The sequence below is a fragment of the Crinia signifera genome, chromosome 7, assembly GCF_055691185.1.
Source record: "Crinia signifera chromosome 7, ASM5569118v1, whole genome shotgun sequence".
NCBI classification, from domain to species: Eukaryota; Metazoa; Chordata; class Amphibia; order Anura; family Myobatrachidae; genus Crinia; species Crinia signifera.
In genome coordinates, this window is record NC_139223.1 from 18836273 (window position 1) to 18861429 (window position 25157).

At 52.5% G+C, this 25157-nt stretch overlaps 1 protein-coding gene across 1 annotated transcript in view; it reads left to right on the top strand.

The window, feature by feature from the left end:
* The first annotated feature begins 5835 nt into the window (after positions 1–5835).
* LOC146019893 (uncharacterized) overlaps positions 5836–25157 on the top strand; it is a 77238-nt gene continuing 57916 nt past the window's right edge. Inside the window, exons 1-2 of the mRNA XM_083152528.1 lie at positions 5836–5946; positions 23584–23913. Of these exons, the coding sequence (XP_083008654.1) occupies positions 5898–5946; positions 23584–23913 (379 nt within the window). The 5' untranslated portion in view covers positions 5836–5897. The remainder of the gene's footprint in view (positions 5947–23583; positions 23914–25157) is intronic.

Genomic DNA, 25157 nt, shown 5'->3' on the forward strand with positions numbered 1-25157 from the left:
TGCTGGGAGCGCAGGCAGAGGGGAGTCTGGGGAGAGGGCAGGGAAAGAGTAGTGTAGTGGGGACAGTGCTGGGAGAGCAGGCAGAGGGGGAGTCAGGGGAGGGCAGGGAATGAGTAGTGTAGTGAGGGCAGTGCTGGGAGACCAGGCAGAGGGGAGTCAGGGGAGAGGGTAGGGAAGGAGTAGTGTAGTGGGGACAGTGCTGGGAGACCAGGCAGAGGGGAGTCAGGGGGAGGGCAAGGAAGGAGTAGTATAGTGGGGACAGTGCTGGGAGACCAGGCAGAGGGGGAGTCAGGGGAGAGGTCAGGGAAGGAGTAGTATAGTGTGGACAGTGCTGGGAGAGCAGGTAGAGGGGAGTCTGGGGAGAGGGCAGGGAAGGAGTAGTGTAGTGGGGACAGTGCTGGGAGCGCAGGCAGAGGGGAGTCAGGAGAGAAGGCAGGGAAGGAGTAGTGTAGTGAGGGCAGTGCTGGGAGACCAGGCAGAGGGGGAGTCAGGGGAGGGCAGGGAATGAGTAGTGTAGTGAGGGCAGTGCTGGGAGACCAGGCAGAGGGGAGTCAGGGGAGAGGGCAGGGAAGGAGTAGTGTAGTGAGGGCAGTGCTGGGAGACCAGGCAGAGGGGAGTCAGGGGAGAGGGTAGGGAAGGAGTAGTGTAGTGGGGACAGTGCTGGGAGACCAGGCAGAGGGGAGTCAGGGGAGAGGGCAGGGAAGGAGTAGTGTAGTGGGGACAGTGCTGGGAGCGCAGGCAGAGGGGAGTCTGGGGAGAGGGCAGGGAAAGAGTAGTGTAGTGGGGACAGTGCTGGGAGAGCAGGCAGAGGGGGAGTCAGGGGAGGGCAGGGAATGAGTAGTGTAGTGAGGGCAGTGCTGGGAGACCAGGCAGAGGGGAGTCAGGGGAGAGGGTAGGGAAGGAGTAGTGTAGTGGGGACAGTGCTGGGAGACCAGGCAGAGGGGAGTCAGGGGAGAGGGCAGGGAAGGAGTAGTGTAGTAGGGACAGTGCTGGCAGACCGGGCAGAGGGGAGTCAGGGGGAGGACAAGGAATGAGTAGTGTAGTGGGGACATTGCTGGGAGACCAGGCAGAGGTGAATCAGGGGAGAGGGCAGGGAAGGAGTAGTGTAGTGGGGACAGTGCTGGGACACCAGGCAGAGGGGAGAGGGCAGGGAATGAGTAGTGTAGTGGGGACAGTGCTGGGACACCAGGCAGAGGGCAGGGAATGAGTAGTGTAGTGGGGACATTGCTGGGAGAGCAGGCAGAGGGGAGTCAGGGGGAGGGCAGGGAAGGAGTAGTGTAGTGGGGACAGTACTGGGAGACCAGGCAGAGGGGAATCAGGGGAGAGGGCAGGGAAGGAGTAGTGTAGTGAGGACAGTGCTGGGAGACCAGGCAGAGGGGAGTCTGGGGAGAGGGCAGGGAAGGAGTAGTGTAGTGGGGACAGTGCTGCGAGACCAGGCAGAGGGGAGTCAGGGGAGAGGGCAGGGAAGGAGTAGTGTAGTTGGGACAGTGCTGGGAGAGCAGGCAGAGGGGAGAGGGCAGGGAAGGAGTAGTGTAGTTGGGACAGTGCTGGGAGAGCAGGCAGAGGGGAGAGGGCAGGGAATGAGTAGTGTAGTGGGGACAGTGCTGGGAGAGCAGGCAGAGGGGAGAGGGCAGGGAAGGAGTAGTGTAGTTGGGACAGTGCTGGGACACCAGGCAGAGGGGAGAGGGCAGGGAATGAGTAGTGTAGTGGGGACAGTGCTGGAAGACCAGGCAGAGGGGAGAGGGCAGGGAATGAGTAGTGTAGTGGGGACAGTGCTGGGAGAGCAGGCAGAGGGGAGAGGGCGGGGAAGGAGTAGTGTAGTGGGGACAGTGCTGGGAGAGCAGGCAGAGGGGAGAGGTCAGGGAATGAGTAGTGTAGTGGGGGCAGTGCTGGGAGAGCAGGCAGAGGGGAGAGGGCAGGGAATGAGTAGTGTAGTGGGGGCAGTGCTGGGAGAGCAGGCAGAGGGGAGAGGGCAGGGAATGAGTAGTGTAGTGGGGGCAGTACTGGGAGAGCAGGCAGAGGGGAGAGGGCAGGGAATGAGTAGTGTAGTGGGGGCAGTGCTGGGAGAGCAGGCAGAGGGGAGAGGGCAGGGAATGAGTAGTGTAGTGGGGGCAGTACTGGGAGAGCAGACAGAGGGGAGAGGGCAGGGAAGGAGTAGTGTAGTTGGGACAGTGCTGGGAGAGCAGGCAGAGGGGAGAGGGCAGGGAATGAGTAGTGTAGTGGGGACAGTGCTGGGAGACCAGGCAGAGGGGAGTCAGGGGAGAGGGCAGGGAATGAGTAGTGTAGTGGGGACAGTGCTGCGAGACCAGGCAGAGGGGGAGTCAGGGGAGAGGGCAGGGATGGAGTAGTGTAGTGGGGACAGTGCTGGGTGAGCAGGCAGAGGGGAGAGGGCAGGGAAGGAGTAGTGTAGTGGGGACAGTGCTGGGGGAGCAGGCAGAGGGGAGAGGGCAGGGAATGAGTAGTGTAGTGGGGACAGTGCTGGGAGAGCAGGCAGAGGGGAGTCAGGGGAGAGGGCAGGGAATGAGTAGTGTAGTGGGGACAGTGCTGGGAGACCAGGCAGAGGGGAGAGGGCAGGGAAGGAGTAGTGTAGTGGGGACAGTGCTGGGGGAGCAGGCAGAGGGGAGAGGGCAGGGAATGAGTAGTGTAGTGGGGACAGTGCTGGGAGAGCAGGCAGAGGGGAGTCAGGGGAGAGGGCAGGGAATGAGTAGTGTAGTGGGGACAGTGCTGGGAGACCAGGCAGAGGGGAGTCAGGGGAGAGGGCAGGGAATGAGTAGTGTAGTGGGGACAGTGCTGGGAGAGCAGGCAGAGGGGAGTCAGGGGAGAGGGCAGGGAATGAGTAGTGTAGTGGGGACAGTGCTGGGAGAGCAGGCAGAGGGGAGAGGGCAGGGAATGAGTAGTGTAGTGGGGACAGTGCTGGGAGAGCAGGCAGAGGGGAGAGGGCGGGGAATGAGTAGTGTAGTGGGGACAGTGCTGGGAGAGCAGGCAGAGGGGAGTCAGGGGAGAGGGCAGGGAATGAGTAGTGTAGTGGGGACAGTGCTGGGGGAGCAGGCAGAGGGGAGAGGGCAGGGAATGAGTAGTGTAGTGGGGACAGTGCTGGGAGAGCAGGCAGAGGGGAGAGGGCAGGGAATGAGTAGTGTAGTGGGGACAGTGCTGGGAGAGCAGGCAGAGGGGAGTCAGGGGAGAGGGCAGGGAATGAGTAGTGTAGTGGGGACAGTGCTGGGAGACCAGGCAGAGGGGAGTCAGGGGAGAGGGCAGGGAATGAGTAGTGTAGTGGGGACAGTGCTGGGAGAGCAGGCAGAGGGGAGAGGGCGGGGAATGAGTAGTGTAGTGGGGACAGTGCTGGGAGAGCAGGCAGAGGGGAGTCAGGGGAGAGGGCAGGGAATGAGTAGTGTAGTGGGGACAGTGCTGGGGGAGCAGGCAGAGGGGAGAGGGCGGGGAATGAGTAGTGTAGTGGGGACAGTGCTGGGAGAGCAGGCAGAGGGGAGTCAGGGGAGAGGGCAGGGAATGAGTAGTGTAGTGGGGACAGTGCTGGGGGAGCAGGCAGAGGGGAGTCAGGGGAGAGGGCAGGGAATGAGTAGTGTAGTGGGGACAGTGCTGGGGGAGCAGGCAGAGGGGAGAGGGCAGGGAATGAGTAGTGTAGTGGGGACAGTGCTGGGAGAGCAGGCAGAGGGGAGAGGGCGGGGAATGATTAGGGTAGTGGGGACAGTGCTGGGAGAGCAGGCAGAGGGGAGTCAGGGAGAGGGCAGGGAATGAGTAGTGTAGTTGGGACAGTGCTGGGAGAGCAGGCAGAGGGGAGAGGGCGGGGAATGAGTAGTGTAGTGGGGACAGTGCTGGGAGAGCAGGCAGAGGGGAGAGGTCAGGGAATGAGTAGTGTAGTGGGGACAGTGTTGGGAGACCAGGCAGAGGGGAGTCAGGGGAGAGGGCGGGGAATGAGTAGTGTAGTGGGGACAGTGCTGGGAGAGCAGGCAGAGGGGAGAGGGCGGGGAATGAGTAGTGTAGTGGGGACAGTGCTGGGAGAGCAGGCAGAGGGGAGAGGGCGGGGAATGATTAGGGTAGTGGGGACAGTGCTGGGAGAGCAGGCAGAGGGGAGTCAGGGAGAGGGCAGGGAATGAGTAGTGTAGTGGGGACAGTGCTGGGAGAGCAGGCAGAGGGGAGTCAGGGGAGAGGGCAAGGAATGAGTAGTGTAGTGGAGACAGTGTTGGGAGACCAGGCAGAGGGGAGAGGGCAAGGAATGAGTAGTGTAGTGGAGACAGTGTTGGGAGACCAGGCAGAGGGGAGTCAGGGGAGAGGGCAGGGAAGGAGTAGTGTAGTGGGGACAGTGCTGCGAGACCAGGCAGAGGGGAGTCAGGGGAGAGGGCAGGGAAGGAGTAGTGTAGTGGGGACAGTGCTGCGAGACCAGGCAGAGGGGAGTCAGGGGAGAGGGCAGGGAAGGAGTAGTGTAGTTGGGACAGTGCTGGGAGAGCAGGCAGAGGGGAGAGGGCAGGGAATGAGTAGTGTAGTGGAGACAGTGCTGGGAGAGCAGGCAGAGGGGAGTCAGGGGAGAGGGCAGGGAAGGAGTAGTGTAGTTGGGACAGTGCTGGGAGAGCAGGCAGAGGGGAGAGGGCAGGGAATGAGTAGTGTAGTGGAGACAGTGTTGGGAGACCAGGCAGAGGGGAGAGGGCAGGGAATGAGTAGTGTAGTGGGGACAGTGCTGGGAGAGCAGGCAGAGGGGAGAGGGCAGGGAATGAGTAGTGTAGTGGGGACAGTGCTGGGAGAGCAGGCAGAGGGGAGAGGGCAGGGAAGGAGTAGTGTAGTGGGGACAGTGCTGGGAGAGCAGGCAGAGGGGAGAGGGCAGGGAAGGAGTAGTGTAGTGGGGACAGTGCTGGGAGAGCAGGCAGAGGGGAGAGGGCAGGGAAGGAGTAGTGTAGTGTAGTGGGGACAGTGCTGGGGGAGCGACTGTCATACAATGTTGGTGGCAGTGTGGTTATATATGAAGAGAGAGTGACAATCAGGGAGTGTTTGTAGGGGATACAGTCACTGGGTCACCAAGCATTAGGTAGACACCACTAGGTCGACATGCATTAAGGTTGACATGCATTAAGGTTGACATGACTGAAGGTCGACATGGGTTAGGTGGACAGGGTCATGAAGTCGACTTGGGTTTTTTCTCATTTTTTTGAGCCAACATGTGCCGACAGGCGGTATTTCATGCCCTGCCATCCACTAGGGGCCTTGATGGCTAACCTTGACACTCCAGATGTTGTTGAACTACACATCCCAGCATGCTCTGCTACAGATTTGCTATTTGGCCAATCCCATGCTAAAACTGATGCAGGGCATGCTGGGATGCGTAGTTCAACAACATCTGGAGTGTCAAGGTTAGCCATCAAGGCACTAGGGCGTGGTGGGAGAACAAAATAGAGTGCTGAGTGCAGCGAGGCACCGTGCCCGAAGCATGGCAAGCGCAGCGAGCCGTGTAAGGGGACGCGGTTCTACATTTCAGTGCCCATGTCGACTGTGTCGACATTCAGGTAAAAAATAGTGAAAAACCTCATGTCGACCATATGATCCTGTCGACCGTCCCCATTTCGACCTTATGACCCTGTCAACCTAACCCATGTCGACCGTCACTCATGTCGACCTTAATGCATGTTGACCTAGTGGTGTTGACCTAAGGCTTGTCTACCCAATGAACCCATTCCATTGGTAGGTGTTGGGGAGTGGACCCAGGGCCCATAACTGGAGCATATAGACGTGTGATATGGGCTGAGCCCCTCCACCTGCACATCTGATGTACATTTCCCAGAAACTGCTCTGTTTCTCCACAGTGATACCGTCTCAGATGGATAATAATTGGAAGTGAAAGTGAAAGTAGCATAGACATTTCTCCCCTCCCTCCATCTTCGTTATATGCGAGGATGATGTCGGCTAGAGGACTGCTGCTGCTCCTTCTCTGCCTGCAAACAGGTAACAACCCTGTACATGTGCTGGGGGGAGTGAGGTGAGAGGCACTGGGCAGGTTATGTCCCCCACTCCCGCTGCTCGGGCACAGGAGGAGAGAGAGTGAGAGAGAGGCACTGAGCAGTAGGTTGTGTGTGCCCCCTCCCCCCTCACTGCACTGTCCTGCCCTGCTGTATGTGTGTATGGTTACAATGTAAGCAGACATGCTCTATGTTACACATGATGTGTAGTGATACATCATTGTATATACCGATATGTATATGTAAGTAAATGTTATTTTTAATGTTGAGATTGTGTGTACACTGCGCTTTAAGTTTCAATTGCATTGGGAACAGCTGCAGGTCTGAAGAGAGATGACTGACTGAGGCGGAACAGAAGTCCTGAGGTCAGAGGGGAAGCTGACAGCTGTTAAAACGGGCACGTACTAAAAAAGTCTACACCTACATGTATGATTGACATCATCGCTGTCCATACACGCTTGGCATAGTCGCCCAGTGTGTATGGACCAGGGCCGGTGCAAAGCACTGGAGCGCCCCAGGCGAGGGGGGGTGGGGCGCCCCGGTGCCTACAGGGGGAGGGGGGGTACCTCCGGCGCTGTGTGATCTGGCGGCGGGGTCCCTGCAGTGATGCGCGCTATCCGGCAGCCAGGCAGCGGCGCGGGAAGCGCTGATGGGTTTGAAAACCCGTCGCACGCTGATTGGCTGAATCTCAGCCAATCAGCATGCGGAATGTTTTCAAACCCAGCAGCGCTTCCCGCACCGCCGCCTGGCTGCCGGATAGCGCGCATCACTGCAGGGACCCCGCCGCCAGATCACACAGCGCCGCAGGTACCCGGCACGGACACCCCTGCAGCCTCCATGCGAGAGGCGAGGGGCGAAGTGCCGCCCTCCAGTGGCTGGCGCCCTAGGCAAATGCCTAGATTTGCCTAGTGGTGGCGCCGGCCCTGGTATGGACCTATAGATATATCTTTCACCAAATTATTGCGTACACACTGAGCTATCTCTGCTAGATATATCTGTCACCAGTGTAGTGCATACACACTGAGCTATTTTCCTCAAAAAGAAAGAGATTTTCAGGAGGGGAAAGACTTTGCTGAAAATCTTTCATTATAAGGCTATTTACATAATGGGAGGGGTTTGAATTCCAAGGGTGGGAGCAGTGGCCATTTTTATTCAGTGCCTGATTCAGAACTGATTGCTGGGCTGCGTATATTCGGAGCCCAGCAATCAGGTAAACTCCACCTTGCGCCTCCCTGACTGGGCAAAATCCCACCCATGTGCATGGCAAACATATCATTTGTAGCCGTGCACCTAAGGAGAAATTCATTCACTTTTGCCAGCAATGTATACGTTACGCCATAACAAAATATACATGAGGGGGGGGGGGGGGGGTAGTGGCAGCGGTAACATATACATTGCCGGCCTGCGAAAAATTTAAGCTTTGTGGGACAGGGGACTAAGCACACCGTAACGCCCATTACACAATATGCCACATACCGTAACGCCCATTACACAATTAGTGGATGATGGTGACGGATAGTGGGTGACAGCAGCTTTAGGGTGACAGCAGTGTGAAGGTGACAAGCAGTGGGTGATAGTAACGGATAGTTGGTGACAGCAGGATAAGGGTGGTGGATGAGGGTGACAGCAGTGTTAGGGTGATGGGTAGTGGGTGATAGTGACGGATAGTGGGTGACAGCAGCTCTAGGGTGACAGCAGTGTGAAGGTGATGAGCAGTGGGCGATAGTGACAGATAGTGGGTGACAGCAGGATAAGGGTGGTGGATGAGGGTGACAGCAGCGTGAGGGTGATGGGCAGTGGGTGATAGTGACAGATAGTGGGTGACAGCAGCTTTAGGGTGACAGCAGTGTGAAGGTGACGAGCAGTGGGTGATATTAACGGATAGTGGGTGACAGCAGCTTTAGGGTGACAGCAGTGTGAAGGTGACAAGCAGTGGGTGATAGTGATGGATAGTGGGTGACAGCAGGATAAGGGTGGTGGATGAGGGTGACAGCAGTGTGAGGGTGATGTGTAGTGGGTGATAGTGACGGATTGAGGGTGACGGCAGCGTAAGGGTGGTCAGTGATGGTGACGGATAGTGGGTGACAGCAGCATGAGGGTGATGAGAAGTGAGTGAGGGTGATGGGTAGTAGGTGAAAGGAGCACGAGGGTGATGGGCAGTTGATGATACAACAGATATATACAGAAAAGAGTGCCAACTCATATGCACTGCAGTCCCATCTCCCCGTCGCCTCCCCTCCCCCACCAGCTGCGATTACCTTGTTGAATGTAAGTAACAGCAGGCTTGGATGAGGACGGCACAAGGCTCAGGTTGGGGGTGAAGGAGATGCCGCGCAGGATGGGGTAGTCAGCCAGCATTCTTTTCCACCTGCGTGTGTGGCTCCCGCACAGAGCTTGTGTTCAAGTTTGGCGGCAGGGATGGGTGACTCATTCCCTGCATTTGCACCCTTCCCTGGCTGGTGCTCCACACGGCACCCTCTGCAATTTTCGGCGTCTGGATAGTGCGTGCGCTCCACTGGAGCCACCCTCCACACACCTCTCTGCAGCCGCACACTGAAGCTGCTGGCGGCCGTCGGCATCTAGTGAGTCATTATTGCTTATTAAGACGGCCCCTAATATATACATTGCTAGCCTGTGCCAGCAATGTATATATTACTAGCTAATACAAAATCATTGGTGTCCAGTGGTACCAATAATATATACAGTACATTGCTGGTCTGTGTCAGCAATGTATATATTACTGGCTTAAAAATAAAACATTGGTGGCCAGGGGACGCTCCTGTCTGTGTTGAGCGGGTGGCGGGGCGAGCAGGCTGGGAGGGGTGGAGCCACAGCTTGTGTCTGTGGCTGGGCGGGGAAGCAGCACTGAAGATCCGGCCGAAGGATGAGTGACAGCGGCAGCAGCAACGGTGAGTATGATGCTGCAGGGGGGAGCGGGGGAGGTGGCCAGCCGGGCTGAAAGCCGCGCATCTTTCAGCCCGGCTGCTGTACACATTCAGCGATGATGGCTCAACTATGAGCCATCATCGCTACATCTGCTGGTAAAACCAAGCAGATGGACCGCCTCACCGTACTGCCCCGTATATATAACACATGGTGGGGATAGAACCCATGACCTCAGTGCTGTGAGGCAGTAATGCTAACCATTACACCATCCATACTGCCCCTTATATATAACACATGGTGGGGATAGGATGACCTCAGTGCTGTGAGGCAGTAATGCTAGCCATTACACCGTCCGTACTGCCCCGTATATATAACACATAGTGGGGATAGGATGACCTCAGTGCTGTGAGGCAGTAATGCTAACCACTACATCGTCTGTATTGCCCCGTATATATAACACATGGTGGGGATCAAACCCATGACCTCAGCGCTGTGAGGCAGTAATGCTAACCATTACACCATCCGTACTGCCCCGTATATATAACACATGGTGGGGATAGAACCCATGACCTCAGTGCTGTGAGGCAGTAATGCTAACCATTACACCGTCCGTACTGCCCCGTATATATAACACATGGTGGGGATTGAGCCCATGACCTCAGTGCTGTGAGGCAGCAATGCTAACCACTACACCGTCTGTACTGCCCCGTATATATAACACATGGTGGGGATCAAACCCATGACCTCAGTGCTGTGAGGCAGTAATGCTAACCATTACACCGTCTGTACTGCCCTGTATATATAACACATGGTGGGGATAGAACCCAGGACCTCAGCGCTGTGAGGCAGTAATGCTAACCATTACACCATCCGTACTGCCCCGTATATATAACACATGGTGGGGATAGAACCCATGACCTCAGTGCTGTGAGGCAGTAATGCTAACCATTACACCGTCTGTACTGCCCTGTATATATATAACACATGGTGGGGATAGAACCCATGACCTCAGTGAGGCAGTAATGTAACCATTACACCATCCGTACTGCCCCGTATATATAACACATGGTGGGGATAGAACCCATGACCTCAGTTGTGAGGCAGTAATGCTAACCATTACACCGTCTGTACTGCCCTGTATATATAACACATGGTGGGGATAGAACCCAGGACCTCAGCGCTGTGAGGCAGTAATGTAACCATTACACCGTCCGTACTGCCCCGTATATATAACACATGGTGGGGATAGAAACCATGACCTCAGTGCTGTGAGGCAGTAATGTAACCATTACACCATCCGTACTGCCCTGTATATATAACACATGGTGGGGATAGAACCCATGACCTCAGTGCTGTGAGGCAGCAATGTAATCATTACACCATCCGTACTGCCCCCCGTATATATAACACATGGTGGGGATAGAACCCATGACCTCAGCGCTGTGAGGCAGTAATGTAACCATTACACCATCCGTACTGCCCCATATATATAACACATGGTGGGGATAGAAACCATGACCTCAGTGCTGTGAGGCAGTAATGTAACCATTACACCATCCGTACTGCCCTGTATATATAACACATGGTGGGGATAGAACCCATGACCTCAGTGCTGTGAGGCAGCAATGTAATCATTACACCATCCGTACTGCCCTGTATATATAACACATGGTGGGGATAGAACCCATGACCTCAGTGCTGTGAGGCAGCAATGTAATCATTACACCATCCGTACTGCCCCCCGTATATATAACACATGGTGGGGATAGAACCCATGACCTCAGCGCTGTGAGGCAGTAATGTAACCATTACACCATCCGTACTGCCCCGTATATATAACACATGGTGGGGATAGAACCCATGACCTCAGTGCTGTGAGGCAGTAATGTAACCATTACACCATCCGTACTGCCCCGTATATATAACACATGGTGGGGATAGAGCCCATGACCTCAGCGCTGTGAGGCAGTTATGTAACCATTACACCATCCGTACTGCCCCATATATATAACACATGGTGGGGATAGAAACCATGACCTCAGTGCTGTGAGGCAGTAATGCTAACCATTACACCGTCCGTACTGCCCCGTATATATAACACATGGTGGGGATAGAACCCATGACCTCAGTGCTGTGAGGCAGTAATGCTAACCATTACACCATCCATACTGCCCCTTATATATAACACATGGTGGGGATAGGATGACCTCAGTGCTGTGAGGCAGTAATGCTAACCATTACACCGTCCGTACTGCCCCGTATATATAACACATAGTGGGGATAGGATGACCTCAGTGCTGTGAGGCAGTAATGCTAACCACTACATCGTCTGTACTGCCCCGTATATATAACACATGGTGGGGATCAAACCCATGACCTCAGCGCTGTGAGGCAGTAATGCTAACCATTACACCATCCGTACTGCCCCGTATATATAACACATGGTGGGGATAGAACCCATGACCTCAGTGCTGTGAGGCAGGGTACTTGTGTATTTTTGCGGCGCCCCCGATGTCCGTCGTATGACGAACAGATCGCATCGCATCGCATGCCATGCACCCGATGGCATGCGATGCGATGCGACGCGATTTTGACCCCCTATACGACCAAAAATCGTATAAGCACCCTAAAGGGTGCTTTTGAGCACCCAAATGGGTGCTTACAATGTTAAATGCACCCCCACGCCACCCCCCACTATAAACGTGAACCCGAAGCGTGGCGAGCGCAGCGAGCCCGCGAGGGGCGGCGGTACGCGTCCTACGTCCTTTTCATACCCCCACTATCCACGTCGGCGTGGAGTTGAGAATAGAATAGTGTGGCGAGCGCAGCGAGCCACCGAGCCCGAAGCGTGGCGAGCGCAGCGAGCCCCGCGAGGGGACGCGGATACCTTCACAGTTATACGCGTCCCCTCGCGGGCTTCACAGGTGTCCGTGGCGACGCGGACACCTGTGAAGCCCGCGAGGGGACGCGTTTACCTGTGAAGGTATCCGCGTCCCCTCGCGGGGCTCGCTGCGCTTGCCACGCTTCGGGCTCGGTGGCTCGCTGCGCTCGCCACACTATTCTATTCAGTGCTGTGAGGCAGTAATGTAACCATTACACCGTCCGTACTGCCCCGTATATATAACACATGGTGGGGATAGAAACCATGACCTCAGTGCTGTGAGGCAGTAATGTAACCATTACACCATCCGTACTGCCCTGTATATATAACACATGGTGGGGATAGAACCCATGACCTCAGTGCTGTGAGGCAGCAATGTAATCATTACACCATCCGTACTGCCCCCCGTATATATAACACATGGTGGGGATAGAACCCATGACCTCAGCGCTGTGAGGCAGTAATGTAACCATTACACCATCCGTACTGCCCCATATATATAACACATGGTGGGGATAGAAACCATGACCTCAGTGCTGTGAGGCAGTAATGTAACCATTACACCATCCGTACTGCCCTGTATATATAACACATGGTGGGGATAGAACCCATGACCTCAGTGCTGTGAGGCAGCAATGTAATCATTACACCATCCGTACTGCCCTGTATATATAACACATGGTGGGGATAGAACCCATGACCTCAGTGCTGTGAGGCAGCAATGTAATCATTACACCATCCGTACTGCCCCCCGTATATATAACACATGGTGGGGATAGAACCCATGACCTCAGCGCTGTGAGGCAGTAATGTAACCATTACACCATCCGTACTGCCCCGTATATATAACACATGGTGGGGATAGAACCCATGACCTCAGTGCTGTGAGGCAGTAATGTAACCATTACACCATCCGTACTGCCCCGTATATATAACACATGGTGGGGATAGAGCCCATGACCTCAGCGCTGTGAGGCAGTTATGTAACCATTACACCATCCGTACTGCCCCATATATATAACACATGGTGGGGATAGAAACCATGACCTCAGTGCTGTGAGGCAGTAATGCTAACCATTACACCGTCCGTACTGCCCCGTATATATAACACATGGTGGGGATAGAACCCATGACCTCAGTGCTGTGAGGCAGTAATGCTAACCATTACACCATCCATACTGCCCCTTATATATAACACATGGTGGGGATAGGATGACCTCAGTGCTGTGAGGCAGTAATGCTAACCATTACACCGTCCGTACTGCCCCGTATATATAACACATAGTGGGGATAGGATGACCTCAGTGCTGTGAGGCAGTAATGCTAACCACTACATCGTCTGTACTGCCCCGTATATATAACACATGGTGGGGATCAAACCCATGACCTCAGCGCTGTGAGGCAGTAATGCTAACCATTACACCATCCGTACTGCCCCGTATATATAACACATGGTGGGGATAGAACCCATGACCTCAGTGCTGTGAGGCAGGGTACTTGTGTATTTTTGCGGCGCCCCCGATGTCCGTCGTATGACGAACAGATCGCATCGCATCGCATGCCATGCACCCGATGGCATGCGATGCGATGCGACGCGATTTTGACCCCCTATACGACCAAAAATCGTATAAGCACCCTAAAGGGTGCTTTTGAGCACCCAAATGGGTGCTTACAATGTTAAATGCACCCCCACGCCACCCCCCACTATAAACGTGAACCCGAAGCGTGGCGAGCGCAGCGAGCCCGCGAGGGGCGGCGGTACGCGTCCTACGTCCTTTTCATACCCCCACTATCCACGTCGGCGTGGAGTTGAGAATAGAATAGTGTGGCGAGCGCAGCGAGCCACCGAGCCCGAAGCGTGGCGAGCGCAGCGAGCCCCGCGAGGGGACGCGGATACCTTCACAGTTATACGCGTCCCCTCGCGGGCTTCACAGGTGTCCGTGGCGACGCGGACACCTGTGAAGCCCGCGAGGGGACGCGTTTACCTGTGAAGGTATCCGCGTCCCCTCGCGGGGCTCGCTGCGCTTGCCACGCTTCGGGCTCGGTGGCTCGCTGCGCTCGCCACACTATTCTATTCTCAACTCCACGCCGACGTGGATAGTGGGGGTATGAAAAGGTCGTAGGACGCGTACCGCCGACCCTCGCGGGCTCGCTGCGCTCGCCACGCTTCGGGTTCACGTTTATAGTGGGGGGTGGCGTGGGGGTGCATTTAACATTGTAAGCACCCATTTGGGTGCTTAACATTGTATAAGCACCCATTAGGGTGCTTATACAATGTTTAATCGCATCGCATCGCATCGTATGGCATCGTATGCCATGTACAATGGCATACAATTTCAAAATTGTATGCCATCGTGCACTATCGTACGATATCGCGTCGCATCGCATACCATCGTATGTGTTATGGTATGCGATGCGATGGGCGCCGCCAAAATACACAAGTACCTGAGGCAGTAATGCTAACCATTACACCGTCCGTACTGCCCCGTATATATAACACATGGTGGGGATTGAGCCCATGACCTCAGTGCTGTGAGGCAGCAATGCTAACCACTACACCGTCTGTACTGCCCCGTATATATAACACATGGTGGGGATCAAACCCATGACCTCAGTGCTGTGAGGCAGTAATGCTAACCATTACACCGTCTGTACTGCCCTGTATATATAACACATGGTGGGGATAGAACCCAGGACCTCAGCGCTGTGAGGCAGTAATGCTAACCATTACACCATCCGTACTGCCCCGTATATATAACACATGGTGGGGATAGAACCCATGACCTCAGTGCTGTGAGGCAGTAATGCTAACCATTACACCGTCTGTACTGCCCTGTATATATATAACACATGGTGGGGATAGAACCCATGACCTCAGTGCTGTGAGGCAGTAATGTAACCATTACACCATCCGTACTGCCCAGTATATATAACACATGGTGGGGATAGAACCCATGACCTCAGTGCTGTGAGGCAGTAATGCTAACCATTACACCGTCTGTACTGCCCTGTATATATAACACATGGTGGGGATAGAACCCAGGACCTCAGCGCTGTGAGGCAGTAATGTAACCATTACACCGTCCGTACTGCCCCGTATATATAACACATGGTGGGGATAGAAACCATGACCTCAGTGCTGTGAGGCAGTAATGTAACCATTACACCATCCGTACTGCCCTGTATATATAACACATGGTGGGGATAGAACCCATGACCTCAGTGCTGTGAGGCAGCAATGTAATCATTACACCATCCATACTGCCCTGTGTATATAACACATGGTGGGGATAGAACCCATGACCTCAGCGCTGTGAGGCAGCAATGTAATCATTACACCATCCGTACTGCCCCCCGTATATATAACACATGGTGGGGATAGAACCCATGACCTCAGCGCTGTGAGGCAGTAATGTAACTATTACACCATCCGTACTGCCCCGTATATATAACACATGGTGGGGATAGAACCCATGACCTCAGTGCTGTGAGGCAGTAATGTAATTATTACACCATCCGTACTGCCCCGTATATGTAACACATGGTGGGGATAGAACCCAGGACCTCAGTGCTGTGACGCAGTAATGCTAACCATTACATCATCCGTACTGCCCTGTATATATAACACATGGTGGGGATAGAACCCATGACCTCAGCGCTGTGAGGCAGTAATGCTAACCATTACACCGTCAGTACTGCCCCGTATATATAACACATGGTGGGGATAGAACCCATGACCTCAGCGCTGTGAGGCAGTAATATAACCATTACACCGTCAGTACTGCCTGTATATATAACACATGGTGGGGATAGAACCCATTACCTCAGTGCTGTGAGGCAGTAATGTAACCATTACACCATCCGTACTGCCCCGTATATATAACACATGGTGGGGATAGAACCCAGGACCTCAGCGCTGTGAGGCAGTAATGTAACCATTACACCATCCGTACTGCCCCGTATATATATAACACATGGTGTGGATAGAACCCATGACCTCAGTGCTGTGAGGCAGTAATGTAACCATTACACCATCCTTACTGCCCCGTATATATAACACATGGTGGGGATAGAACCCATGACCTCAGCGCTGTGAGGCAGTAATGTAACCATTACACCATCCGTACTGCCCCGTATATATAACACATGGTGGGGATAGAACCCAGGACCTCAGCGCTGTGAGGCAGTAATGTAACCATTACACCATCCATACTGCCCCAAATGTTATTCGTTATACCCAGGGGTATTATTCTGCACGCTCCAGCAGGAACTGCGGCCCTTATTCTAGTTCACTCTTTCTGACAAAATATTTCTTAGATCAGGGGTCCTCAAACTTTGTAAACAGGGGGCCAGTTCACTGTCCCTCAGACTGTTGGAGGGCCGGACTATAGTAAAAACAGAAACTATGAACAAATCCCTATGCACGCTGCATATATCTTATTTTAAAGTGAAGTAACAAAATGGGATTAATACAATATTTAAAATGAAGTAAAGTTAAATCCCCCCCCCCCCCCCCGTTTAATGACGGGACCCCACAGGCTGCTCCCCCCCTGTATAATAACAGGACCCCCACAGGCTGCTCCCCCCTGTATAATAACAGGACCCCCACAGGCTGCTCCCCCCTGTATAATAACAGGACCCCCACAGGCTGCTCCCCCCTGTATAATAACAGGACCCCCACAGGCTGCTCCCCTGTATAATAACAGGACCCCCACAGGCTGCTCCCCTGTATAATAACAGGACCCCCACAGGCTGCTCCCCCTGTATAATAAGGAGCAGCCTCTGGTGTCATGGCATTACTTATATTATACAGGGGGAGCAGCCTGTGGTGTCATGGCATTATTATTATACAGGGGGAGCAGCCTGTGGTGTCATAGCATTATTTTATGGCATTATTATTAATAATGCCATGACATCACAGGCTGCTCCCCCTGTATAATAACAGGAGGACACAACAGGCTGCTCCCCCTTAACACATTTAGAGAAGGACATCTCAGGAAACAGCAGAATTCTTTATTTTATTTGTGAGTTTGATCCTCACCTGCTGCTGCTGCGGCTCCCAGCTTGCTTGATGCTTCCTGCGGCAGCGGTCCCCGACTCCCCGCCCACCCCTCCAACAGCCTGCTGCTCCTACTTGCTTCACAGACGCATGGGCGGGCGGCGCCATCGTCATGACGTCCACACCCAGCGTCTGAGGCATCAGTGGGAACCTCCTCCACATAGACCTGAAGGCCGGCGGCCATGTTCCTGTAGCCGCGGCTGTTTTAAAAGCCTACAGGAACATGGCCGCCGACAGTGGAGGAGAAGGTGAGGGGCCGCGGGCCGCAGTACTCCTTTTAGAGCTGTTTCAGGTCTGATTTTTCCATAACCCGGCGGGCCGCATAAACGTCCTCAGAGGGCCGCATCTGGCCCGCGGGCCGTAGTTTGAGGACCCCTGTCTTAGATGGACAAAACCATTTGCACTGCAGGTGAGGCAGGTGTAAAACCCCACCCAAATTAATTATCTCTGCACAAGTAACATCTGCCCCCCTGCAGTGCACATGGTTTTGTCCATCTAAGAAATATTTTGTCAGGAAGAGTGAAATAGAATAAGGGCCACAGTTCCTGCTGGAGCCTGCAGAAAAATAGCCAAAGGCGTAACTACCATAGGTGCAAGGGGTGCAGCTGCTAGGGGGCCCATCTTTACTGTCTAAATAATATGTTTTACACACATTTATCACCATCAGTTGCTAAATAGGGGGCCCTTAAAAATCTTTGCTATGGGGCCTATGCATATCTAGTTACGCCCCTGAAAATAGCCCTGGTTATACCTACCCCTTTGAGTGCCAAGGGAAATTGTCAAAATTGGTGTGGAAATCGCCAAGTAGACATTTTTCTTCATCATAATGACCTGTAATGTTGACCTTATTTATGAAATATAGGGTGAAATTGAATAGGAGGAGAGATTTAGAAAGTAAGAGATTTGGTAAGAAACCAGTGTGATTTTGCGGTGTAAGTGATTGCCGCTTTAAAAAAACCTGGGGCCAAATGTAATAGGGTAAGAGTTTCAGAAAGTGAGAGATTTTGGGAGAGTTTTACCCTTTTTTTTAAAGCAGCAATCAATTACACTGCAAAACCAGGTTGATTTTGCCATGTAATTGATTGCTGCTTTAAAAAACATGGGAAAACTCTCCCAAAATCTCTCACTTTCTGAAACTCTCACCCTATTACATTTGGCCCCTGGAGATTTCTTACCAAACCGCTCACTTTCTGAATCTCTCATCCTATTACATTTCACCCATAATCTTTTTCTTTGAATTTATATAACAAATGTGAGCGACGCCGGCATTTTTAGCGCATATTTTACGAATCTCTCACAGAGATGTTGGCACTCAATGGGTTAAAGCTTAAATACAATAAACAGAAGCACTTAAAATATTTAAAGAAAACAAGACAGTGTATCAGAATTTGATGGCTTACCCGTGCAGGCCCATGACACATATACCCCTTTTACACCAGCCTAAATAATCCAGGTAGTGCAGGCGGTGTAAACGCTCCCATTTGAAATGACCCTGGTGGTGAGATCCGGCATTTCCACCCGGCAAGTGGTCAGAGTTGAACGGGTTCAACCCGACTCCTGGTGCAGTTTGAACAGGTAGACCCAGGACCCGTTCACTGCAATGATCTCATCTCCCAGTGTCCAGCTGACGCCTGGTATTATGCCGAGTTGGGACACCGGTGTGAAAGGGGTCACAAGCCGAGCCGCACCTGGGCGAGAGTTGGATAAAAGGGGCAATACTAATAAGTAGCCTGGGTGGGGAAACTAATAACTGTTGCAGTTAGGTTCCCAGCAGTCCCAATTCCGGTGATCAGTATACCGTTGCCGGGATCCCAACTGCCGTCAGAAGTCCGGTGCTGGAACATCGAATGGATCGGGATGGCGACATTGGAACACTGGAGCTGGTTGGCTGTTGCGTTATCACCAGCGAGAGGATAAAGACTCTGACTCAGCGAGAGATAAAGTACCACCCAACCAGCTCCTGTTATTTTTCAAACACATACATCCTGTAACATGATAGGTGGCTGGGATTTTATCTCTCTTCTATCAGTGCTAACTTTGGCCCATGCACCAGTGAACAGTGTGTGGCTTTATAACTCTAGTAACAGAACAGCCGCTAAACGCAACAATAATAAAATATTTCCAACTGAGCAACTAACAGAGTCCGTTGTCCAAGGACAGATCCTGGAATGTACAGGGAGCAAATTCTGTCTGCAGTAACTTGTACTATTATATATCATTAGAGCAGGGGAACTGAAATTAGGGTTTTCATAATATGACCTTGTAATGACCCCCCCCCCCCCCCCCCCTTCAATAAACTCCCCTCTATGTCTGTCCTTAAAGCTGTATCATTATCTTACACAACTATGCAGGGGGTGGTGGGGTGTGACTGCAGAGGAGTTTGTGGGATGTAACGTGACAGTGGTGCAGGGGGGTGCTCTGGGGTATGTTAGCAGGGGGTGATATTAGGAAGGATACAAGTACTATATGAGTGGTAAATTCCAATTATTATCCAGAGAGAGATAAAGTGGAGAGGTAAAGTAAAAAGCCAACCAGCTCCTGACACAGTGGCTCTCATTCAGTTCCCGGTGGCTCTGTCCTTGTCTCAAGTACCGATATTCAGGGGCAGATTTATTAAGCTCGTTGAAGTGATAAATTGTCTTTTTTTTATCACCGGCCAATCAGCTCCTAACTGTGAAGTTACAGGCTAGGATTGAAAAATGAGAGGTAGGAGCTGATTGGCCGGTGATTAAAACCAGACAATTTAACGCTTCACCGAGCTTAATAATTCTACCCTTCAGTACTTTCTGCATGTGCCGGATCCATACTGCACATGTGCGGTACAGGTCTGTGACAGCGGACGCAGGGCTGCATCAGACTGCCAGTGATTTACAGTCTGATGCCATTTGGGGGCGATAACGTCCATTTCTTAAAACAGTGGCATGTCGCCAGCGCTGTTGGGGATAGAAGAGGCTGGGTTCTCTGTCTCGTCCTAGTGGATGGTAGGGCATGAAATACCGCCTGTCGGCTCAAAAAACAGTGAAAATCCTTGACCCATGTCCACCTTGACCCATGTCGACCTTAATCCATGTCGACCTTGCTGCCTGTCGATCTAGTGGTGTCGACCCAATGCTAGTCGACCTAGTTGGTGTAGACCTATTGACCGTATGCCTCCTGCCACACCCCGCCGGGTCCCATCGCGTACGAGGACACCGGGTACACACATTGTTACTCCTTTGGGATCCCGTGTCCTGGACTAGAACCTACAGAGACCCACCGGAGGAGGTCACCTGGTCGTGGCTGCTGGGCCCATAGTTTTGGAAAAAATGACCGGCACCTGAAATGTTATATAGCAGAGATTATTATAATGATTCCGATTAGCAGGGTTTAGTATTTGCCGCATGCACTTCTAACAGAAAAGCCTGCACCACCCCCCATTCTAATAGATGATGCTGCAGCGCTAGTGTCACTGACTAACTGCTGCAGCCACCTCCTGCTCCTGGTTCTCCTCCACGTCTTCTAGTAGTCACATAGGCTGTGTATATCATACTAGGTGATTCATCACACTCTACGGGCGCTCTTCACACCGGCGTAAGCGGCTGCGCCCCCTTAATTTGTGAACGTTTGTATATGAGAAATATGGTTAGAATTGTATGTAAGATGCCTGTATTGCAACTTGAGTTATAGGTGAAATGTGTTAAATAGAGAGCATATGATGTGGAAGGGGGGTGTATTGTTTTGTTTAATTAAAAAGCGGTTACAGAGTAAGATATATATAGTGTGGAGGGTACAGTGACATTTGTGGGTGGTGGTGGGGGGGGTGTATTGTTTTGTTTAATTAAAATTCAGTTGTTTAGGTGTGTGTGTGCAATAGTATAGTAGGGTGTTTTTGAGGTCACGACACAGGAAAACAGGAAGCTGGGTAGTGATAGGGGTGTGTGGGCATAAGGGGGACTAAAAAGGAGGGTGGGGGGCACTGTGCAGCTTCTGCCAGTGGGTGAGGGTCCAGCGTGGCAGCACAGGAGTACAGGACGGTGGCCCTGAGTCAGTGTCTTCTCCTACTGGGTGGGAGTTAGGGTGCATAAGAGCAGGAGGCTGGGTGGTAAAGCATGATAGGGGTATGTGGGCAACACAGGGTGAGCGGGTCCCCACTGGCGAAAGTTACGGAGCAGGAGAACAGGAGGCAGGGCAGTGATAGCGGTGTGTGGGCATGAGGGGTAGTAAAGGTTTTTGCCTGTTGCAGAGTAGGGATGGGCATTGGTGCAGACGCCATCGATGGTTGGCATTGATGGCAATTTTGCACCCTGCCATCGATAGTAGTAACATATTACTTGGATAACCATTGATTGTTGTAGCTATCGATGGTCATCCATTATATCTGACTGAATAGGCTTCGGTGGCGGGACTTCCGGGGGTGGGGGGGGGGGGGGGTGTGGAGCTATGCTCTGTGTCCCGGCACCTTAAAAAATATGCCACTGATGTAGGGAAACCGTCTGGTCCTCCCACATAGATGGCAAAAGTCTTCAACATCGGCCATAAACCATCGATGATTTGAAATCATTGATGGTCGATGGGCATCCCTAGAACTGGAAGAGGGTGGGGGACAGTATGCAGCTCCCGGCAGTGGGTGAGCGTCTCCTCCCACTGGGAGGGAGTGAGCGTGCATGAGAGCAGGAGGCTGTATAATAGTGGTATGTGGGCAAGACATTGATAAAAGTTGTGGCACTGGTGCAGAGGACCGTGGGGACACTTCTGGCAGTGGGGGAACCTGCAGCGCAGCAGCCAGGGCCGGTTTCCCACCTGCTTGTGGCGGTACAGGATCCCCCATTCTCACGGGGGTATGTGAAATGCGGGAGTGGGGTCGCGGGGGTCTGCTGGGGGGTGGCGGAAAGGGGTCAGGGGGGTCTGCAAATTGCGGGAGGGGGGGGTGCGGGGATCTGCGATTAGCGGGAGGGGGCGGGGGTCCGCAAATCGCTGGAGGGGGCACGGGGGGGCCTTGAATCGCGGGAAGGGGGGGTCAGCAAATTGCGGGAGTGGGGTTGTGGGGGTCAGTGAATTGCAGGAGGGGGTGTTGTGGGGGTCTGTGAATCGCGGGAGGGGCGCGGGGTGGCGTGAATGAAGGGAGGGGGCGCAGGGGTCTGCGAATCGCGGGAGGGGGCGCGGGGGGGTCGTCGGGGTCCCGCGGGAGGGGGGGCACGGGGGACCCGCGAATCACGGGAGGGGGTCGCGGGTGTCGGGGGGGGCTTGCTGGCAGAGGGGGGGGGGGGTCCCGGAGTAATGGTGGATGGTGGCTGTGGAGTAATGGTGGATGGTGGTCGTGTACTGTAGCCCTGGCTGGGCGGGGGAGGTGATGTCAAGGGGGTGGGGTGTGTAGAACGTTATACACATAGAACATTTTTCCCTGGGGGGGCGGGTTTGTGTATCCCGCTGGGCGGGAGCGTTATATACACAGGGGATGAGTGACAGATCTGGCTAAATATATAAGAGATGACAGGTTCCAGAGCCTTTCTTTTCCATCACAGCAAATGTGATGAAGGGCTTCAGTGAAGAAGAGCCACTAAGAGAAGCAGGCTCTGTTTATACTGATGAGGAGAGAGGGAGCAGGAGGGGCGCATTTATCAACCTAGAGCGATGCCGGCGCAGTGACATCGCCAGACATCGCATTGCGGTATTGTGAAATACCGCCTGGATGTATTATTTGAAGGGCGCAGGGACAGGGCAGCTTCGCATCCCCCATAGAAACCTATGGGGGATGCGGCCGGCGGCAGTGCAGGGGGGATCGCAGCAGGGATCGGAGATTCCCTTTGATACATTTAGGTGATACTTAATATTTGCGGCTAAACCCCGAAAACGGGTGTTTTTGGGGATTTAGCCGCAAATATGGTTTGATAAATGGGCCCCTTAGAGAGGCTGGGAAGCTGCTGGAGGGACACAGGGGCAGAGAGCTGATGGAATGATGGAGGAAGAGATGTTTATAAGGGGCTCTACTTTGGTCATTATGGGGTAGATTTATTCAGCTCGGTCAAGTGATAAAGTGTCTGTTTTTTATCACCGGCCAATCAGCTCCTACCTGTCATTTTTCAAACCAAGCCTGTAACTTCACAGTTAGGGGCTGATTGGCCGGTGATAAAAACCAGACAGTTTATCACTTCACCGAGCTTAATAAATCTGCCCCAGTAAGGGACACTAGTACTGTGGACAATATGTGTAAGGGGCACTAGTACTGAGGGAATTGTGTATAAGGGACACTACTGTGTGTCGAAACATGCATAATGAGTACTACTGTGTAGTGTAACATGAATAAGGTACACTTCTGAGTGACGTAACATGAATAAGAGACACTAATGTTTGTCATAATGTGAATAAGGGTGTCATGTGGTATAATAGGAATCCAGGAGCACTGCATCCTGTGTAATATGTAACAAGATTGCACTACAGTGTGGTGTATTTGAATTCGGTGTTCTGTTGTGTGGACATGCCCCTTCCATGTGAGACCACTGTCCCTTTATAAATGATGGGAGATATATACAATACACATTTATAGTTTGCAGTGGGGGTGCCGAAAACCATAGTACTGCCCTGGCTTCACTTAACAGGGGCTTGGGATGGAGGTGGCAGGGAAAATTAGTTCTACCACCTCTCCAGGAATACTTTAAGTCCTGCATATGAGGACGGTGCTGCCCATTGTAGCCGCAAGAAATACCAGGAGAGGGTTCCACAGGATCCCTCCCAGCTCTCCCCAGTGAACCTGATAATTTATTAAATGGTCTGCATTTCAGCTACTGTGCACTAATACAGATCACCTTTTACTTCTACAGGAGCAGCTCTGGAGCTGACCGTTCCACCGACCCACAAAGCCACGATGGGGGCTGACGTGCAGATCCCATGCTTATTCAAAGTAGCTAGACCACCCATCATCCGTACGAATCTTCAAATAGTCTGGAGGTTTCAAGGAAAGGAAATCTTAAGTGTTCGAGGTACAGCGGTGACACCATTGGATCCCCGGCTGTCTTACATAGACAGGGCGATGGAAGGGAACGCTGATCTGACTATTACAAACGTAAAGCTGTCTGACGGCGGGATGTACAAATGTTCCGTAGTGTATGGAAGTGAAAGTGGCGAGAAAGAAATCAGACTAGATATTCAAGGTAAGGAATATATAAATAGCTTGTATAGAGATTGAGTATATATGTGTGGTATTATTGTATTACAAGATCATTTGTGACCACTAAGATATTTCGATTTGGGAGGGGGCGTGTCCTAGCTCATATCTGAACTGCAGTGTAAGCAAAATCAGCCAGTATTTACTCTGCATGCAATCCCAATGAATATTTGCACCCTTTGCATTGTTCCAGGTACAAAGTTATTCCCTTTTTTTTTTTTTGCTTTGCGTCCGACTCAGACTCGGCCTTTCTGCCGTAACGTTGTCTGATAACGGATAAAAAGCTGAAATCGCAAAGCTTGCTCAACTCGGCAATATAAGTGGCATGAAAACTGTATAACAGGGGAAGTCAACATGCGGCTCTCCTACTGTGGAACTACACATCCTAGCATGCCCTGCCACTCTATAACTATTAGGACATGCTAAAACATGCTGGGATCTGTAGTTCCATGACAGCCATGAAAAAGGTTCTAATGATTTTTTCACCATTTTTTTATTTTTTTTGTTCGGTCCCTACAGCAACTAGGTCGACAAGCATTGGGTCGACACCACTAGGTCGACAGGCAGCAAGGTCGACATGGGTCCAGGTCGACATGGGACAAGGTCAACAGGACATTAGGTCAACACAAGCAGTAGGTGGACATGGGCAAGGTCGACAGTCAAAAGGTCAAAATGGGGGTTTTCACTGTTTTTTTACCCGAATGTCAACACTGTCGACATGGACACAGTTTGAAGTGCATCGCGTCCCCTCGCATCGCTCGCTGCGTTCGGCACACTATTTTATTCTCCCACCACGCCCTAGTGGATGGTAGGACATGAAATACCGCCTGTCGGCCCATGTCGGCTCAAAAAAAAAACAGTGAAAAACCCATGTTGACTTTTTGACTGTCGACCATAATGCTTGTGTCGACCTTGCTGCCTGTCGATCTAGTGGTGTCGACCCAATGCTTGTCGATCTAGTTGCTGTAGACCCAATGACCATATCCCTAGTGGTTAGCCTAATGACCGTTGACCTTTTTCCTGTCCCAAACCGCGGACAGACGATTTCTATTCGTCCTCCTAGCCAGCAGCCAGTCACCGACTGGTAATGTCCTGTACATTTCTCATACCGTGTGTCTCAGTCACAACCACAACTTTCTGGGTACACACAGTGCAATGCCTGCTGTATGGGCCTGATTCAGCTTTTCTTAGCAAAGCAAAAAAAGCACACAAATGGGCAAAACCATTCTG